This window comes from Micropterus dolomieu, linkage group LG03 (genome assembly GCF_021292245.1).
Source record: "Micropterus dolomieu isolate WLL.071019.BEF.003 ecotype Adirondacks linkage group LG03, ASM2129224v1, whole genome shotgun sequence".
Taxonomy (NCBI): domain Eukaryota; kingdom Metazoa; phylum Chordata; class Actinopteri; order Centrarchiformes; family Centrarchidae; genus Micropterus; species Micropterus dolomieu.
Window position 1 is genome coordinate 601,417 of NC_060152.1, and position 11,328 is coordinate 612,744.

Sequence of the window (11,328 nt, forward strand, 5' to 3'; positions counted from 1 at the left end):
AGCCCTCCATGTGCTCACCAGAGGTAGCCTGACTGCCATTAGGTACCGAGATGAGATCCTCAGACCCCTTGTGAGACCATATGCTGGTGCGGTTGGCCCTGGGTTCCTCCTAATGCAAGACAATGCTAGACCTCATGTGGCTGGAGTGTGTCAGCAGTTCCTGCAAGAGGAAGGCATTGATGCTATGGACCGGCCTGCCCGTTCCCAAGACCTGAATCCAATTGAGCACATCTGGGACATCATGTCTCGCTCCATCCACCAACGCCACGTTGCACCACAGACTGTCCAGGAGTTGGCGGATGCTTTAGTCCAGGTCTGGGAGGAGATCCCTCAGGAGACCATCCGCCACCTCATCAGGAGCATGCCCAGGCGTTGTAGGGAGGTCATACAGCCACGTGGAGGCCACACACACTACTGAGCCTCATTTTGACTTGTTTTAAGGACATTACATCAAAGTTGGATCGGCCTGTAGTGTGGTTTTCCACTTTGATTTTGAGTATGACTCCAAATCCAGACCTCCATGGGTTGATACATTTGATTTCCATTGATAATTTGTGTGATTTTGTTGTCAACACGTTCAAGTATGTAAAGAAAGGTGTATTTAATGAGATTATTTCATTCATTCAGATCTAGGATGTGTTATTTTAGTGTTCCCTTTATTTTTTTGAGCAGTGTACGACATGGCCTAAGTAGCACACCAGCATCTGACACATGCAGACAGAAAATCACCGACAGTGTGAATGCCTAAATAAATAGGCATAGGCATAGTCTATAATATTGCGTTGATTTGATGTGTTCTTATGAGCTGTATGAAAATATCAGCCTTATTCTTTCAGCTCAGCTGAGTCGGTGTTTGCATATTAAAAGACATGGGCCGTTCCACCTCACTTTAAAAAACTATACGTCGTCACTTCAAAAATGAGATTAATTTATTTAACACACTTTCCCAAGTTTCCCAAACATTGTTCTAAATTAACTTAATAAAGCAATGAAACGAAAAAATGCATTCATGCCATAAAATGTGCTCAAATAGTGGTTGAAAGACTGAATGTCAACATTTAGGCTACTGGAAACTCACCGCCCCGCCTTTTGCCCCCACATCGCAAAAGGTGGGGCAGAAGCTAAGGTGACCAGTCTCTGTGATAGACTTTAAGGTAGCCTAGCTACTAACCTAAAATAAATAACCTACGTTCGTTGCAAGGAAACATGTCGTTCAATCCCAAAATGTTGCAAAACATTTTGAGATTGAGCTGTCTCAGGTGTTACCCAATCAGCTGCGACAAGTTTGTAAACACAACGATGTTAAAACGGCAGGAAAATGCAGCGCGCTTGCGTACACAGCAGTGCTTAGGGAACCACCATTTCCGTTGAAAAAAAACCGTTTTGCTACGTTTTGTCGGCGCTGAACTCGCCCCAGGACTGGACGGGGCAGAGTCACGTGACCACACGCACAGTAGCCTAGTATGTTAGGGTATGTACACACACGCTGTAGGGAAAATATTTATAAATAAACGAAATAACCATTACGTCGGTTAGAGGCTCTGAATTTCGGTTTTGATTACTTTCCATTTAATGTCCAGCCCTACAGACACACACTCCTGTCTACATCAGTGGAGCTGAGGTGGAGCAGGTGAACAGTTGTAGACCAAATGACTGAAAACATTATTGGCAGATTAATTAATAATGAGAATGATGGTTAGTTGCAGCCTCCAGTGAACAGCCCCGTCCTGTTCACGCTGTACACCCACAATTGAATCCTCCGACATGGAGACAACTCTGTTGGGAAGTTTGCAGATGTCACCATCATCGCCCGGATTTCAAACAATGAAGAGACTTCATATCGGGAGGAAATTGATATTCTTGCAGAATGGTGTAGAGAGACCTACTGCTCAACGTCAGCAAAACTAAGGAGCTGATCATTGATTTTAGGAGGAAGGAGATAAAGACACACACTCCTGTCTACATTAGTGGAGCTGAGGTGGAGCAGGTGAACAGTTTCAGGTTCCTAGGAATCAGCATCACAGAGAACCTGACATGGTCATCTCACATCTCCATGCTGGTGAAGAAAGCTCAAAAACACCTGTATTTCTAAAGGAAGCTTAAGAAGAGTTCAAAGGATACTAAACGGGGGCTGGGCTAGACTCTCAGCACAGTGGGGCTGGAGCTTCATTGTGGGCCCACCTGCTACAAAGTCATATTAATCATATTAAGTCATATTAAGTTTACATGACCCCAGACTCACTCCGAAAGTCCACAGAGTCTGTCTGCTTCGCTGCTGCCGGAGCAGCCTTTCTGCAAAATATTTGTGCTTACACCAGAAACGCTGCAGTGCGTCCCAGCATCAAGCGGCACAGCGCAGATGAACCGGGCAAGAAGTCAGACACAGAAACAGCAGAGAATTCGGTCAATTTTCAAAATAAAATACCCGTTCCAGCCTACGATCGTATATCAACAATAAACACAGTTAAATCCTATGGTTAAATCAGACAAAAAATAAACATTTTTACTACGTAGCCTACTTAATCATAGTAGAAGCACAAAAAGCAAGCACTATTCACCAAATTAACAAAATCTAAACATGTCGGCAAAGTCCAGCAGGTAAAACGCTCTTATTCTGAAATGCTCTCTGTGGTAGTTGCTCGATGCAATCGTCAAGACGAGAAACAAAAGCGATCCACAGAGAGCTTTGAAGAATGTAGTAGAAGCACAAAAAGGACAATTAAAACAAGTCATTAACGTGGGGCAGGCTATACACGTCGCTGCTGAAATGCTTCTGAGAGGCTTCAGGTGGACTTTGACGCCGTAAATAAACCCTTGCACAGCCATCCCTCAGAATTCCCATAATGCATGAGGGTGAAGGGAGTTTTGTTAAAATGTGCTAATTCGTTTCCATCCATCCGTCCATTAGCAGTATGTTCACTGCCACCCATGTGGCAGCGCATCCGACCGACCCTTGCGGATCTTCCGATGGATGATAGGTTCAAAGGATGGAGAGGGGGATGCCACGTTGCTTCTGAGGGCTGTGCCCGGCCGGGCTCCGTGGCAAACCCGGCCACCAGTTAATAAGTCTGCCATTTTTTTTAAATACAAATGTTACTTTATGATTTATGTTTATTAAATAGAATCTAGTGTGTTTGTTGGTAATTATCATTCTAGTGGTGGTTTAGCATTGAAACCATGAGTGAAGGGACTGTTTCATTTGATAAGAGCTGCTGAATTCTCCCTACATGAGGGTGTCAGCGTATCGTCATGAACTGTTATTGTTTGTTCGTGTCCACCACAATCATCTGAGCTAAACTTCATAGTCCATGTAGTGGGCCCACAACTAGCTGGGGCCCTGGGTAGGCTGCCCCCATGCACCCACGCTACCTCTGCTTATGATACTAAAGGACAGTACCCACCCAGCCACAGCCTGTTCACCCTGCTGCCTTCTCGGAAGAGATATAGAAGTTTCAGCGGCCGCACCACCGGACTGCAGAGCAGCTTTTCCCCCCAAGCTGTCAGACTCTTAAACTCTAATTTATCCTCAGCACTGCTCCATTGAATATAGTTTATTTCTATTTACCATTATTTATGATTGCTTCTATATTAATGTATATTGTCTGCTATGTAGCAGAGGTGAGTTAGAAACTCACTTTCACTATATAACCTGTTGTATTGTGACAAAATAAATCTACCTACCTAGAGAGCTTGTCCTTTGCAGGGTTGTGAGAGCCTGAGATATGAAGTATTTAGTAGTTAACAGGTGTTGTGTTGGCCACATAGCTCAGAGTCACTCTGAATCATTGAAAGTGCTGAAACTACCGAATGTTGGACACGTCTGTAGTTTTTACTAATCAAAAATTGATAAACTGGATGATTTTTTTCAATCAAATAAAAACATTTCTTCTGCAGTCTGCTGTTGATGGTGTTCCTAAATATATGTTGTGTCTTCCCAGGACTTGGATGGAAACCTGCTGGACTCATGGGAAGGAGTTAGGGTGCAGTGCCTGTGGTGTCTGAATAATGGCCGGACTGTCCTCGCATCAGACACCCACCAACGCATACGTGGATACAATTTTGATGACCTGACAGACCGAAACATGTAAGTCTTCACCTGGGTTGGACTGGGGGAAAGATTTGGACCTGGCAATTTTCATCTTAAAGGACATGTGTGCTATGACTTTTAGTTATTCTAAATGTTTTAGTGATTTCATAAAGTGTGCAAAAGTTTTATACAGGCATGGAAGAAATGCTGTAAAGTAGGTTTGGGCCGGTAGACGATGCCATGGTCCATTGGTGATGGCTGACAGACATCACGACGTTGAGCCTGCATCATGATTGTAAAACCCCCCCCCAGCAATAAATCTCAGATTTTCACATTATAGTACCTTGAGAAAGCAGCTTTTAATGACCACCAACATTCTCATTATTGTTTGTAAATATGCTTTGCACCTGCCTCGGAGTTCTCCTCTCCCCACACTCTGACACACTCACACACCTACACCTCAGGTAAACACCCCGACTTGCCCCGCCTCTCTCTCTCTCTCCCCCCAGTCTGCTCCATTTTCTCCATCATCACTGTTGCTTTAGGTGGTCCATTCCTAAAGTATCCACCGCGACTTGTAATGTAAGTTAAGTCTACCAATTATTTTTTACCAAGGGAAGTCTGTGCGAGAACATATGACGACTGCTGCCCCGCGCACCCGATGACATCGTCCATCTCGATGTTTCATTGTAGACATCGTCCGATGGAAATTTTGTAGACATTGCCCAACCCTACTGTAAAGTAGGAATGCTTTCAAAAATTGACATGCTAATAGATTATATTTATCAATTAACAAAATACATAGTGAGTGAACAGAAGAAAAATCTAAATCATAGCAGTATCTGGTGTGACCACCCTTCGCCTTCAAACAGCACCAGTTCTTCTAGGTACACCTGCAAGTCAGGGATTTTGTAGGCATATCGTCAGGTGTATGATTAAACAATTATACCAAACAGGTGCTAATGATCACCAATTCAATATGAAGGTTGAAACACAGCCGTTAACTGAAATAGAAACAGCTGTGTAGGAGGAACACAACTGGGTGAGGAACAGCTAACAAGGGGACGCTGTTGAAGACAGTTTGCAGGCGGCAGGTGGCAACTGAAGTATATTAAAATATGATGTAATGCAGTGCAGCTCTCAGGCATTCTGTGCTGCTTTCAGATATGTTTCTCCTGTAGATCAACTTCTCTCATGTAATATTATCCCTGCTGAATCAGCACACATGCAGGCATGATGTAGTCTTCCCTCCTCTTAGTGTCTTTGTTTGGGGAAGTAACCTGTTTAAATGTGCACGTGGCTCCTTTTCACCTCAATGATAAATGAATTCATTTTAATTCAGTTAGAAACACCTGGACTTTAATAGCTCCTGTGTTCTGGTCGAGGCAGATGGCCGCCCACCCTGAGCCATGGTTCTGCTCGAGGTTTCTGCCTCTTAAAAGGAAGTGTTTCCTTGCCTCTGTCGCCTAGTGCTTGCTCTTGGTGGGAACTGTTGGGCTTCTGTAAATAACATCATAGAGTACGGTCTAGACCTGCTCTTTTATGAAAAGCGCTGTGAGATAACTGTTGTTGTGATTTGGCGCTATATAAAAGAATTGAATTTAATTGAATTGAATTGTTTCAGCAGGTTTTCTGCTCATGTTCAAAACTTTCTGCACATTCAGAATCTCTCCCACATATCTGTGTTCTCTGACATGTCCAGAAAAAAAGTCATAATATTAAGAAGACTAACATCATCATTTAATGAGAATTCATAATATTAAGTTTTTGCACTGCTGATGTGGTGGTTTCCACTTCAGACCATCTGACAGATGCAGAACCCTTTGGGTCTGTATCTTAGGATGTGACAAAGAAGTGGCGTCCAAAACTACCTGAAAGACTTCTGATCAGGCAGAAATCTCACCACAAATCCACACATTAACTTCAAGATCTCACAGTCCAAAACAGAGCAAGTTTGCACTTCACTTTTTAGATGTTTATTTTGCAGTCCTCTACCAGCTACATTACCATGCGGTCACAAACAGTCTGCGACTCACTGTGCTTACTCACTACTGCACTTATTCATTACTTTTTAGAGTACACACATTTCACACTGTGTATTTGTCAGGATCTCCTGGTTGTGATGATATGTTGTTATGGCTTTTGGACTCTCGGTCTGTAAACTGTAAGCAGGGTTTCAAGAGGTTGATTCTCCATTCAAATTAACTGTTTAAGCTTTGAGTGTTGCCTGTGTGTCAACAGTGCCCCAATGTGTAGGAAGTTCAACTTCAGAGATGATAAGAGTATTTAAAGTGCAATAGCCTTTACACTTTAAAGACTATAAAAACATATCATATATCAGCATTTTCAGTCAAGTCTAGTAGTAGTAGTAGTAGTTTTTGAGCTGAGCTGATCCGGGTCCGCCAGAGAACGCAACTTAACTTTTACTTTTTATTTATCGACAGAGCCGTGCTGTTGTTTCACAGCTCCTCACTGGTGAACTACCTGCAGTGTTTGAGATTATTATTAAATTTGTTAAATTTTAATAAGCATTAACCAGCCTAGTTAAAATGAACGAAATGACACAAAAACAGATTAGTTAATTTTAATGAACGAGATTTGGTGACCTGAGCCTTTCAAAAGAGTGACTTTTCCCATCACTAAAAAGTCCAAGACTATTCACGCATGCATGAAAATGAACAACCCGTCGCACCACTTGATCCAAGACTGAGTCACATACAAGATTAGGTCAAATGAACGAAACGTTCTTTGAACGACACAGCACTAGTTTATACCTCTGCAGTAAGGACTTCTTAATGGTACACACTGTGCGTGCTTCCAACTGAGTTACTGGGGCGCCCCGACTGCACCTTTTGTTCTTAAAATTAAGATGACATGATGTATGGTCATGTTTCAGTCAACAGGTGAAAAATGGTTTTGCTTAAAAAAACTGGGAGTGATCAAAATGTAGCAACACTTAAAACCGTGTTTCGAAAACCAGCAGAAAGTCCCAAAGACTTCAGTCTTTTTGAATCACATCTTTTCCATCACTCTAATGTTTCAAAATTTGAACAATCAATTAACTCCAATATAGGGCTGTGCGATATGACAATATCTATTAGAATATTTTCTAATAGATAGAAAAACGTCTATCGTTTACAATTATGTTCTATCGTTTATTTCGTTGTGTCGCAAATTCCACACTTCACCGTAATATTTTGGTGAGGGAACGGCGTTTGCACTGCGGTGAAGTTAGTTTTACTTTGGAATTCAGCATCTATAGAATGTCCAAAAATAATGGATGATGGGGCTGAAGGATTAATTGCATTTGCGATATTATCGCAATGTAATAAAACAAGATTTTCTAATCGTAAAGGCTGCGATTACACTCTGGTCACATGACATCCAAGCAGTCTGCAGCTGTACCTTGCCTTCTTGTTGTACAACGGCCTTAAGTTTGACAGAAGTTGACACTACAGAAACTTTAGTGTCACACAGGGAATGAAAGTAGCACCGTCACCCGCGGGTAACTTGGTGGTGGTGGGTGAAATCGTTGGGCCATCCGCGACTTTGACGACAGGAAAGATGCACAACAAAAAGACACGTGTAGTTAAGCGTAATGTGGCGATCGGCGCCTGCATCACACACACAGCCAGGGACTCCAGTGTTGTCGGAGAATTACTAGCTTGTCTATTAAACACGACACGAGAGGCGACACTTGGTTTTATTTTCTTTGGCCAGCTTTTGAATTGAACCTCAAACTGAGTATTTTTTGTTTGCTTACTGGGACATAGAAAGATGGACTAAGAGATCTGAACTGAGATAAGGACGCATTAATTGGTGGTCGAACTGTGGGTTTTGTATTGAGCACTTACTGTGGTGAGTTAACGTTAGTTTTTCTTATGCTCTGTAGGCCGACCTGATGATATTTTATCATATTATTTAATGCCATGACTTGACTCAAATGATCTTTCTCATATTATTACATTTTGATATATCTTCTCCACCACTGCTCATAATAATAATTCTACCTAATTCATCATAACACAAGAAAGAACAGTGTAGTTCTATCTATCTAATATTGTGTATACACTGATTTACTGCTTGTCCATTTTGAATAATACAGGAGGTAAAGAGCTTAAAAATGAATCGCATATTAAATCGCAATTGCAATGTTGGTAAAAAAAAAAATCGCAATTAGATTATTTTCCAAAATTCAGCCCTAATGGATGAGCAACACAACACTATCCAGCAGATACAGCAGTGATGTGTCAGTCAGGTAACATTAAATGCCCACGGACAGCATATCTGAGGCCGTCTCGTCCTCTCGTTTTTGGCTTTGCAGCAGCAAGCAGCATCTGTTGCTAATCCACAACCTACATAACATCATTTACATTATTTGCTGTGTCGTTCACTCTATCATGGTATTTGTCATGGTGATGGATTTATCTAAGAATTGCTTATCCCACTTTTAATAATAATAATGCAGAGAAATATCCGAAGTTACAGTTGGAAATGCCATATTTCATTGAATTTACCAAAAATGTTATATATATTGGGATTTTAACATGACCTATATCAGGAAAATAATTTTTTTTTCATATCACACAGCTCTTCTACAAAAATGTCTTAGGATTCATTAAAGTGATCTGAAAAATATATTTGTTTTTATAAAAAAAACTTTTGAGATCCGGAGGCTTTTCAAAAAACAGCCCAGGTCCATGGACAGAGATGTGAATTTTACCACATATGAAAATAAAATGTATTTTTAGTTTTTTTTGCTTTTACAGACTTAAAATGCCTGAAGACTTTTTCTTTGTACAAGGGCGTTCAACTTAACAACATGACAGAATGAAACGAACAGCAGTGTCACAATACAAGTACGTAAGTAAAATTTATTTAATATAGCACCTTTCACAGAGCAAGTCGCAAAGTGCTTTACAATGATAGAAAATAGCAACAATAAAACAGTGGAGCAATCAGACAATCAAACATAAGCATCAACATTATTAAATCATAAAAGGCATCAATCAATGTATTTGTGTATATTAAAAGGCGCATGAATAATCAAAATTAAGGGTTTTTTTTATTTTAAAGAGCGCATGAATATTCACATTTAAAGGTTTACGGGGAGACAAAGACCTGCTTAAATAAAAGAGTCTCTACTGACAAACTCAAGCAATAAATAACTAAACTAATTTTACTTAAATACTTAAAAATTTACTTAAATGGCCGCACGACAAGATTGCTGAACAAATGTCAGTGCCAACAAGCCCTAATATAATAATATAAAATGCCACAACAGTTGTAAAGTGCTGAATATTTCTTTCCTGAAACTGGAGGCAAGTACGGAAGAGACGATCGAGGAGCTGCAGGCGTTTATTGATTCATATTTCTTTTCTACAATGTCAGACACGAGGGAGAGTAAACGCTGTCGACAGGAGCTAAGCTCAAGTGAGCATGAACTGGAGGAGTCCAAGTTATCCAAGGACGTACAAGCAATCCGCGATTCAATACAGACAATGCAACAACAACTGCAGAAACTCGACTTGTTGACAAAATTATCTGGCGATATTGAGGATTTAAAACAATCACTGGATTTTAGCTATGCGCAAATGGATGTACTCAAAGAAGAGAACGCGTCGCTTCGAGCTGAAGTGAATACACTGAAAAAGCGTACACAGCAACTACAAAAAGACAATCACAAAACATCTTCAGATATCTTGGACTTACAGTGCCGAAGTATGAGGGAGAATATCATCATCCACGGGATTCCAGAAGAAAAGGGGGAGACATATCAGGTAACAGAGCTTCTTACAAAAACTTTTCTGAAGCAGCAGCTCAAAATGAAGGATGGAGAGGTTGAATCCATTGCCTTTTCAAGAGTGCACCGCTTTGGACAAAATAAAAAGCGACCTCGTCCAGTGGTGGCAAAGTTTATGGACTTTAAAAAGAAACTTTTCGTAATGGGAAGGGGAAAGGAGCTTAAAGGGTCCAACTTTTCCATCAGTGACCAATTTCCTATGGAAATAGTAAAGCGGAGGAAGCTCCTATATCCCATAATGGCGGAGGCAAGAAAGAACAATAAAAAAACTAGGCTGTTGATTGACAAGCTCTATATCGATGGTCGTTTATATAAAGACAAACAAATAACATACTGGTTATATGGGGAGACAAGCGGTGCAACTGGTGGTCCCAAGGAAAACAACGGCGCTCCGTGATGACGTCATCGAGACGACGTCGTCATGGGAACATAAAAGTGACAGAACTCAAGCTGATCTTTATATTCTTTTAGTAGGTATTTTCAATATAATGTGAGCAAGTTATTGTCAATTGATTTTTGGGGTAAAATGCTGGTGATAGGAATTTAATTTAGGTTATTAGTGGGTTTGTTTTCGGTTGAGAATTTTAGAAGCTTAAGAAGAGAGGAAGTTTAAGGATGGTAATGGGTGGTTGGGGGTGGGGGTGGGGTTGGGGGGAGAAGGGTAGAGTGTGGATGGGTAAGATCAAATTTGAGGATTATGTTCTGTTTGTTCTACAGGCTTATGTATGTTTTGTTGTGTGTGAATGTGTGTGTGTGAGTCGAGAAAATGTTAGGAATAAATATGTTAATGAAGAGTATTTTAAACTATCAAGAGAAATTTGATGGAAAGCTGTAATTTAGGAATCTCAACATATAATTGTAATGGTCTGGCAAATGTCTCCAAACGAAATGAGATCTTTACGTGGCTGAATGACAAGAAAGATACGCAAATTATTTGCATGCAAGAAACACATTCAAAATTAGAGAGCGAATTAAAATGGAAGTCAGAATGGGGAGGAGATATTTATTTTAATCATGGACTCAGTAATAGTAGAGGAGTAATGATTCTATTTAAAAAAAAATGTAGATTACACAATTCATTCTATAAATAAAGATAAAGAAGGAAGATGGATAATAATAGATGTAACTATCTTAAACTTGCAAATAACTTTAGTCAATATATATGCCCCTAATGAGGACAATGCAATTTTTTTTAATGGAATAAGGGATTGTCTTAATGGAATAAAAAATAATCAAATTGTAATAACAGGTGATTTTAATACTGTTTTAGACATAAAAAAAGATCGTTTGGGTTTAAATAAATGTAATAATCATCCTCATGCACACAAGGAAATACAGGAGCTTATGGCATCATTAGATCTTGTGGACATTTGGAGACTTAAAAACCCAGATACAATAAGGTATACATGGCGCAGAGGAAGGCAAGCCAGTAGAATTGATTACTTTCTCATTTCCTTTTTACTGGTGCCTAAAACCTTAAAATGCTATATTTCTGATC

The 11,328-nt window shown here is 40.3% G+C and overlaps 1 protein-coding gene across 2 annotated transcripts in view; it reads left to right on the forward strand.

Annotated features, from left to right (window-relative positions):
- Positions 1 to 11,328, forward strand: part of LOC123968738 (WD repeat-containing protein 26-like) — a 66,409-nt gene that overhangs the window by 47,722 nt on the left and 7,359 nt on the right. For both annotated transcript variants that reach the window (XM_046045662.1, XM_046045663.1), the window contains exon 10: positions 3,939 to 4,084. In XM_046045662.1, coding sequence (XP_045901618.1) covers positions 3,939 to 4,084 — 146 coding nt within the window. The remainder of the gene's footprint in view (positions 1 to 3,938; positions 4,085 to 11,328) is intronic.